Raw genomic sequence first — 9,734 nt, 5'->3', positions numbered from 1 at the left:
CGCGCTCAGCGACCGGCCGGGCCGGGCCGGGCACCGCCGCCCTGCAGGGCAGCCCCGCCGCCGCTCCCGCCTCCTCCGCCTCTTCCTCCTCCTCCTCGTCGCCGCCGCAGCAGCAGCTGACGCTGCTCGTGATGCAGCCGGGCGGCGGCGAGGAGGCGGCGGCCGGGGCGGCGGGGGTGGTGCTGCAGCCGAGCGCTGACCCGCAGCTGCCGCCCTCCGCTAGCGGCGGCCTGATGGTGTTCTACGAGCTGGGGGCCGCCGGCGAGGTCGAGGTGGGGGAGGAGGAGGTCGAGGCGGCGGGCGGCGAGAGCACGGCCAGCCTGGAGGAGCTGGAGGAGGAGGAGGCGGCGGCGCCGGGGGCCGCGGGCGGCGAGGCGGCGGCGGGCGGCGAGTGCAAGAGCTGCACGTACGAGGGCTGCAGCGAGACCACCACGCAGGTGGTGAAGCAGCGCAAGCCCTGGATGTGCAAGCGGCACCGCAACAAGATCTACAAGGACAAGTACAAGCGCAAGAAGAGCGACCAGGCGCTGGGGGGCGGCGCGGCGGCGGCCGCGGGGGGCGGCCCGCGGGCCGAGGTGAGGCGGGGGGCGGCCGCGCCACCCTCGGGTGCCCCGTGGTCCCTCGGAGTTGGGCATTCCTCGGGGTCTGTAGGGATCTGTGAGACGGCCAGAGGAAAGGGAAGAAGTTTAGGGCCGTCCTACAGCTCGCTCTTCCTCCTGTTTACCAGGGCGAGCTCCGTTTCTTTTCAGTCCTGACGTAAAATTATAGAAACTTGGAACTATACCAGATTCCAAGAAAATAAATATCGCTAGAAGATGCTTCCCTTGCAGCGTGGGTTTTTTTCCCGTGGTAGGAAAGTATAGATCTAAGAGAGATGTTAAGACTTGTTTCTCAGCTGGTGCTGAAGTGTGGGGTTTTAAAGTCACAAAGGCTGTTGGGTATCAGGTGTACAAATCTCAGTTGTGCAGGTTCTTCAGGATGCTTTTTGGTTTTCACTTTTGTATTAAATGGTAGGTAAATATTTCGACCACTGCTTGTTCATACGTGTATAATCTAATGTGTATTGTTTAGATGGGGAAATGCTACCAGTGGGAAAACTGATGGTAATGTTCAATTTTTTAAATACTCTTTCCTACAGTTTGTGACTCAGCTAGCACCATAAACTTCTGTGATGGTCAGTTGTACAGAGTTAGTGTTTCAGATCTTGTGTTTAGATGAAACAGAAAAAGGGAAGTATTTTTGCACTTGAAGGTGCTGAGTTGTTTGTGCTCAAAGGGGTAGGTGGAAAATAGTGATTGTCAGAAGAAAAAAAAAATCTTACCTGGCACTCCTGCTGTGTCTGGAGTCGTGTTGCTGGGAACTGATCTAACTGCAAACTGACCACCCAAATCAAAGTCTTACCTGGCACGCCTGCTGTGTCTGGAGTCGTGTTGCTGGGATCTAACTGCAAACTGACCACCTAAATTTTTTCCTGTTTCTGTCTTTTTCTTCATGTAAATATATAGTAACCATACTGGGTGTCACATGAAAGGATCTTCTTCTGTATGTCTGTAAAAGCCATGAGGCAGGTGCTTTAAAAATGGGAGGTGTATGTGATGCTGCTAGGGAATATTCTCTCATCTTCTGTTTCAGTTCAAAGGACTTGCTGAGGCTTTCCTGGTGTATTCTACTATAAGTGATATGTGTTCCGTATAGTGTTTTGGATTTTTGTTGAACCCTTGTAAGCTCTGAGCCTCTGTTACATTCTGGTGGTTTTTTCAGGTCTGGTACCTGGTGTGAATACTCACGTGTTTTTGAATCTTGTTGGTGTCAACCTAATTTGACAGGTAGTGTTTACATTAGAACAGTTCCTCTTGTGTTTGTGATACTTACTCTAAGTTTTTTCCTTGTCACATTGAAAAGGCATGCTTGCTTCCAGTGAAAAAGTTATACACTTCTGTCATCCATGCTGTTTTGTGAGCCAATTCTAGTAGCTACTTCTCATTTTAATGAGATAAGAGAAGCTGCACACGTTATTCAAGAGGAGAATGAATTCTAGATTTATATACCAGCATGACTTTCCCTCTTCTCTTTTCCTTCCCTGAGAGTTCATCTTGCTCAATTCAAGATGTGTCTACACAAATACTTGTGTTAGTTTAGGAAAGGGGACGCTATGGGAGAAGGGTAAAAATGCTGTGTTTCATGTGGTGATGAATTGAAACTTTTTGATCTGTAGCATGAAATAGTGATTATTGCACGTTGTAAGAGGGTGGGTTTTCTTTTCCCAGTTTGTTCGAGTGCAGGTTGCTTTGAAAATTAGGAAATCAGGTTCTGAACTTGCAGAGAGAAGCAGGGTATTTAGTCCTAAATTTACTTACTTTTTTTGCTTTGGTGTTTATTGAGGCCTTTTTCAGTAAAAGTTCCTAGTAGAAGTTTCATTTTTCACATCTGTGGACAGGATAGAAGTGGAAGATACTGGTATAGTTTTTTGTTGTTCCTGCTTTTGAACCCTTTCAGGTAGATGGAAGTATCAGTAAGTTTTGAATGTTATACACATAGGATTGAACACCTTTTGTATTTTCTTTAGAGGAGATTGTAGAGCCACGTTGTACTAGTATGTCTGATTCAGGTGACTGGTGATTGTACAGGGAACAGAATAAACTTGGGGGGGAAAAAAAAAGCCTGTGGCTTTGGCAAGTTTATCATATTGTTCTGAAGTATGTTTTGGTTTTGGTACTACAAGGATTATTGTCATTCCTGCCCACTTACTAACAATAAATATCATTCATTTCCACAAGCTGGAGGCTGACCTGTTGTGAATTACTTCATTTTTAAGAAATGCAATCCAATAAATTGAAGCCATTAACCAGCCCTAGTAACCTGTCCAGTTTTGCAGTATAGAAGACTAACTCAGCTGCGTTGCTTCACACTTGCTGGTGAAATAGTAAAAGGAGGTGGAAAGAAGAGGCCAAGTCTTGAACAGATAGATTTCCATTCCTGTGCTGTTACTTTGCTCTGCAGGTTGAGGAGGCAGATCTTGGGATTTTCTGCATGTGACTGTATCAGCGTTCACAGTCTGACCTCCCTTTTTTGTTTGTTTTTTGTTATGTGCAGGATAGTGTTGAAGGTTCAGTATCTGTCACAAAGCAGAGAACAGGATCCATTGGAGATCGCCCAGCAAGACCTACTCTTTTAGAACAAGTATTGAATAAGAAGAGGCTGGTAAGTCTTGTTTTTGAGAGGTTTTGAATTCAGATAAGTAAAGGCAATGTACCAATGTTTACCTGTCACCACTGTGAAAAAAGAAAATCAGTTTAATAAGCATGCACGGCAAGTACATATTTTCAAATTTGAAACATGCTTCAGAGATGTGTGCTTCAGTCTCTGAGGAGGATACTAAGATGACTGAATTTAATGATCTGAAGTTTTGGTAGTAACAGATATGGTGATTTCTTTAGGGGTAAGTAGTGCCTACAGTGTAACTGAGATGGTTTTAGCTTGTTAAACCAAAGTCTTAGGTAGAACAATGAATGGACTTTAGGTCCTGGACCTTAGATGTAAGCTTTACCATGGTGTGTTTTAGAAATTGTATCATATCTAATTTAAAGTTGTGTATACATGTGTTGATAAAGCAAACTAAGCAAACAGTGTGATTTATAATATTTGCAGACTGCATAAATGGCACGTCTCTTAAGTTTTTTAAACACTAGTTTCTCCTTTAACAAGTTAAGCCCAGAGCAGGGAAATCATTCAGTACCTGCAGTTTGTTTGGCTTCTTCATTACAACTTTCTTTTTACTTCATTACAACTTGTTGCAAGTTTTTGTAGTCCCTATTCTTCAAAAGCTCTTGGGACTGTAAAAGCTGCTGGGACTGTTTGTCTTCTCTCTGTTACCTATGCATCGCAATTTAACAATCCTCATAGTGCTGTAGTGTTTGTTCAGAAATTTGGAAATCAGAGGAGTATTCATAGCTTTTCAGTTTTTATGAGGAAAACAAGTAATGAACTATGGAGTAGTTTTCATATCATCTCTTGTTCTTCACACCCCACTTACTGGCTTGCTGTCCTCTTTCCTGGCTGTTTCTATTGGCATGGCTTTTAATTTAATTTGGAAGGTATCTTATGAATGAAACATTATTTTTTATAGAAGTACAGTAACTAGAAGCTCTTTTAATAGAAGTTCAGAGCTTTTACACTAATTATGTCAAGGCTCTTTAAGAACTCAGGATTCCTTTCAGTATTCCTGAAATTAAGATTCTCCGTGATCTGGTTCTTGCTTCTCTCTTTCTCCTCTGACTTGCAGTTGCAGTACCTCTTTAGTTATATCACTGAAGTGACCATGGATAATGAGCAAGCATCTAGGGAATTCATTCAGCTGAAAAATAACCCTTTTGTTGTATTAATTTTTGGAAGGAATCAAGTCCCAACCTGATTTGCCATTTTACCTTAGAATCACTTGTGCTGCCACCATGCAGGAATGAGAGCAAACAACCAGAGTTGGATTACAGACTGCAACTATTCAAGCCAGGAGTCAAATTCAAATACTTTTAGATACTTTTGTCTTTTGATTGAATGTAGAGGAGTTTTTTTAGTCATTCCATGTGGATGGAACCTCTTTAGTTATATCACTGAAGTGACCATGGATAATGAGCAAGCATCTAGGGAATTCATTCAGCTGAAAAATAACCCTTTTGTTGTATTAATTTTTGGAAGGAATCAAGTCCCAACCTGATTTGCCATTTTACCTTAGAATCACTTGTGCTGCCACCATGCAGGAATGAGAGCAAACAACCAGAGTTGGATTACAGACTGCAACTATTCAAGCCAGGAGCCAAATTCAAATACTTTTAGATACTTTTGTATTTTGATTGAATGCAGAGGAGTTTTTTTAGTCATTCCCTGTGGATGGACTGCTGTTTTAAAATGTTGGGGAATTTTGGACAGTCAGTGAAAACCATAGAGTATCTTGAGTTGGAAGGGACCCACAAGCAGCATTGGAGTCCAACTCCCTGCTCCTCACAGGACTGCCTAAAACTAAAATGTGTTATGGGCATAGTCCTGATGCATGAACTCTGATAGGCACATAAGTTTTGATGCAGGATTACAATATTTTATTCATTTATTAAACTGGTTTTGAGAGATCTGCAGTGAGAAATGTAGAAATTAGCTCAGCTGAAGCACAGCTGTAGAACTGAAGCACAACTGAAAGATGTTTTGGTTCTAGTATGGTTCTATGAATTACTCCTGTTTGCTATACTTGCAGGGTTTTTATGATATTAAGCAACAGCAGTGGGTAATGTGCAAATTCATGTAATGGAAAAATATTACTATGGTAGCTATTTAACATATGTGAGTTTTGTAAAGTAAAGTTCACTTTCTCTCTCTTCCAGTCCCTACTCAGAAGCCCAGAAGTAGTGCAGTTTCTACAGAAACAACAGCAACTGTTAAGTCAACAAGCTTTGGAACAAAGACAGCAACAGTTTCAAGGAGCACCTGGGTAATGAGGAAAGAACAATGATCTGCAGTCTGGTGCTGAAGGAGGGACACAGGATCTGTATTTTGTATAAATACAAAGGATGTCAGTGTTTAAACAAAAATGGAAGTTGCTGTTGTTATGTATTTGTTTCTTGTTTGCACTTTTGAGGTTTTGAGCTGCCTGGGTGTCTGCAGACTTGTGAGCAAGTCATAGAATGGCCTGGGTTGTGTTACGGAAACTTCCCAGTCTGGGAATTCACAGGACTCTTGACAGTCATTCTCCCAGTGCTAGAGACTTCAACTTCTGGGACCAAAGCTCCTTCACTGTGGGTAGCTCCAGTGATCTGAGAGATGCCCCACTTGACTCCCTTGCACACCTGGCTTGCAGTCAGACCAGGTTTCCTTACTGGATTGATGCCAAGTCTCTAAGGAACCTTGTTCCATAAAGCAATTTATTAACAGTGTAATAACACAAAGGCAGCCTGGGCTGGTGCCTCTGAGGAGGGATCTCAGACAAAGGAACTCCTGAGCTTTTATACCATCACAGTCTAAGGCTCTTCCTCTTGAGTCTTCCCTACTGAGTCTTCCATTCTTGCCATGTCCCTGTGTCCATTCGCCTGACTAGCCGCTCACCTTCATGCCTTTTGTTATATGGAGAGTTGGCAGTTCACTGCCTCCTGTCTTCACTCCCCCCCAGAGCTCAATTTGCATCTCAATCTGCATCTCTGACTGCAGCTTACAAATCAACTACCTGCACCAGATGTATTCCTCAACAGTTGGAAGGGACCTTAAACGATCATGAAGTTCCAACTCCCCTGCTGTGAACAGAGACACCTTTCATAACATCAGATTACTCAGAGCTCTGTCCACCCCGGCCTTGAACATTTCTCAGGGAGGGGGTATGCATACCCAACTTTTCTGAGCAACCTGTTCCAGTGCCTGACGACCCTCACAGTAAAGAATTTCTTCCTAATTTCTAATCTAAATTACTCTCAGTGTGAACCCATTCCCCCTTAGTCTGTCCCTACATGCCCTTGTAAAAAGTCCCTCTTCCATCTTTCCTATAGGCTCCCTTTAAGTAAAGGAAGGCTGCAATTAGGTCACTATGAAGCCACCTCTTTTCCCAGCTGAACAATCCCAATTCTCTCAGCCTTTCCTCACAGGAGAGGTCTTCCATCCCTCTAATCAGCTTGTGACCCATCTCTGGATTGGCTGTAACAGGTGGATGTCCTTCCTCTGTCGAGGGTTGCAGAGCTGGATGCAGTCCACCAGTTGGGATTTTCACCAGAGCAGACAGACTGTGATGAGTTGAGTTTGGCTGGACATACAGATTTATAAATTTTCATTAACTGCTATCCTCTGTCCTTTCACAGATAGGTATTATTTTTCCATCTCAAGAGCATCCTCCACCCTTTGAGATGTCCAAAGTCAGGCCATGAGTTGGGTTAGATTCCATCGAGATGGGTGCTCAGGACAGGAGAAGCAGCACACTTAATTACTGCACACCAGTGTTGGCCCTGTGCCTCCCATTCTGCTTACTCCTCACAAAATTCATGCTTCCTCAGTTCATGTCATTTTAGCTGCTTTACTTTTGCAACATACAACTTACACCACAAATTATTTTACCCCCAAGGTTAGAGCTCCTTGGAGCACACACCAGGTCTCCCCATCCTTCTGCATTACCCACCAAGGTATTTGAGCAAAGACAGTCCCATAAACAGGTGTGCCTTTTCCTATAGGGAGAGAAATCCACCCGATTTTCCAAGCCACTTCCTATGTATAGTATGGGGACCTTATCTCCTTCCCCAGTGTGTAGGGGTTTTGTTTGGGCAGGACCAGGGAGGTTTGCAAATCTGGTGTTAACCAGCCAAGTGGCTTCTGTTAAATTTACATCCCAATCCTTCCATGCCCCATGACCTAACCCTTAACACAGTCTCCAGCAGTCCATTATACTACACAATCTTTCCAGAGGCTTATGGGTGATAAGGGATGTGATGCCCACTCAATGCCATTTATTTTTGCCCAAGAGTTTAGTAGGTTGTTTTGAAAAGTAGTCCCATCGTCTGATACGATTCTCTCTGGGGTACCCTGTTGCCACAAAATGTGTCTCTCAAGACCTGAGATGGTGTCTTGGGTAGTGGTTTACAGGGTTTGTTGCCAGCCAGCCAGTTGTTACCTCTACCATGGTATATTCTACATATTTGGCATGTTCATGACAGTGATCCAGTTTGCCAGGCCTCACCATACTGGAAACCCAGCCACTGCCCTCTAGTCCAGGGGAAGTTTACTTCAGTGGCTTGGTTGATTGCAGAACGTGCTTCTCATTCATGAATGGTCTGTGCAATGGTCTCCAAGGTCAGGTCAATCCCTCACTGATGAGCCCATCTGTGTGTTGCAGCTGATGTTTCATGTCCCAATCAGGTTATAAATAGCTTACCCTTCCATTCCCAGTCCAAGTGTACCTAAGTTAATTTTGTTTTGGCAGCCTTATCTACCTGTTCTTCAGTGGAGTGGTTTTTGGGCATGTGAACATCTCCCTGATGTACCTTTCCACTCGTGTTTTTGACCTGTGCATTGATGTCCTGCCCCAGTGCAGATGCAGTCCAGACCAGATGGGTTTATCCTTGCATTGCCAATTGATCTTCCATTTTTGCAGCCACCTCCATAGGGCATTAGCCACCATCCAGAAATCAGGATAGAGATAGAGGCAGGTCACTTTTCTCATTCAGCAATCTCTTGGGCTGGTTCAGATGGCTTTCACCTCTGCAAAATGGCCTGACTCGCCTTCTTCAGCAGCCTCAATGTGTTGTCCACCTCTGATGGTTTCCTGACACACAGCAGGATCTGTCACTAAATAGGTGTGTGGGTGCTTCTTGTGCACAAGTCTCCTTCTCTGGCAGTGCTCCAAAATCTTTGCTTTCTGGCCAGTCCATGATTTTTTCCAGAATTCCCAACTGAGTTCATGTAATCAATGCTACCCTCTTTATGTAGCACTGGCTGTGTGAGCTGTTACGGGGATGTTTCCTTTGAAATCTGGAGAAGTCTTTTCCAATTATTTTTAAACCTTAATTTTAATATTTAATTTGTTAATAAAAACTTATTTATGGTAGCAGTGTTTAGCTGTACATCCTTTTCTAGCAAAATTATAAAATAAATGAACATTTTTCTATATAAACATTTACAGTTAAGTCACGACAATCATTGATGGAAGTCACTTACTTTCTGTGGACATTGTGAAACAAAGTTCTGAAGTTGAGCCAGTCCAGTGGCATTACCTAACAGCAATTGCTCAGGGATATGAGAAATTTATGTCCTGTAGAATCTTGCACTAAAGGCAAAGACAACTATCAAGAAGTCAATCCAGCAGTTCAGAAAAGTACAATTCGGTGATCTGTTTATTACCTGCAAGCTGAATAGGTTTGAAATGCTTCATTGTGCACAGCATGTGAAAGAATTGCATTTAAAAGTTCCTAAAGTGATAAATGGCAAAAAGCTTTAAAAAGTATCAGGTGAAAAGTATGAAACTGAGAGTTGAACCTTGTTACATGGAGTTATTTGAAATTACTAACTTCTTATATGTGAAATATAACTTAATTACAAATTAGAATGCCGCTAATTTTCAAGTGACTAAATGTTAAAGTTTTTAACACATAATAGTAAATAATTCAAAATCTAGTCTTTCTCAAAAAGGTATAGTTAAAATTCTTTTATTAAGACAACAGATCTCTAATCAGCTGCAGTGGTAGATTTCACAGGTTTTCAGCCAATTAAAAAGAACTTGCAATTGATTGGGTTAAGAATCCAAACACTGTATTATGTGTGTAATCCAAACACTGTATTATGTAAGTGTTAAATCCCATGTTTTATTTATAAAAATCATTTTGTATTAAGTCACATTCCTGAATAGAGTTTATCCAAATGGGTTAGGTGCTTATTATCAAGTTCTACTTTTATATTGCAACAGTTTGATCCACTAAATAATATCTCTTCAGCAGTATTTGTTAGTCTTATGGATTTTTACATGCTCTGCTTTTTGTATGTATACAACTTGTTCTGTAGGGATTTATTGTATTTAGCATTGTGCAAGTTGTTCTTTAAAAAAGAACTTGAAAAACTTTGTATAAAAAGTTCTGGACCAATAAGTGAGTAAAATCTTTGGTTTTTCTTTATAAAAAAAAGGCTGTTCTTTTTTGTTTTGTTAAATTTGTATGGGTTTTTCTTCCTGTGCTAAAACAGCCAGCTCTGACTAGAAGGAAATTTTGTGTTTCAAGATCTGTTAC

The 9,734-nt window shown here is 42.3% G+C and overlaps 1 protein-coding gene across 1 annotated transcript; it reads left to right on the top strand.

Annotated features, from left to right (window-relative positions):
- Nucleotides 1-6: 6 nt before the first annotated feature.
- LOC120496306 (regulatory factor X associated protein) lies at nt 7-5,594 on the top strand. The gene is made up of 3 exons (XM_039696619.1): nt 7-575; nt 3,094-3,201; nt 5,370-5,594. The coding sequence occupies exons 1-3, from the start codon at nt 132-134 to the stop codon at nt 5,478-5,480; spliced, it is 663 nt and encodes a 220-aa protein (XP_039552553.1). The 5' UTR covers nt 7-131; the 3' UTR covers nt 5,481-5,594.
- Nucleotides 5,595-9,734: the final 4,140 nt, after the last annotated feature.

Source organism: Passer montanus, unplaced genomic scaffold (genome assembly GCF_014805655.1).
Source record: "Passer montanus isolate IOZ18808 unplaced genomic scaffold, ASM1480565v1 scaffold99, whole genome shotgun sequence".
NCBI classification, from domain to species: domain Eukaryota; kingdom Metazoa; phylum Chordata; class Aves; order Passeriformes; family Passeridae; genus Passer; species Passer montanus.
This window is presented reverse-complemented; position numbering and strand designations above follow the sequence as displayed.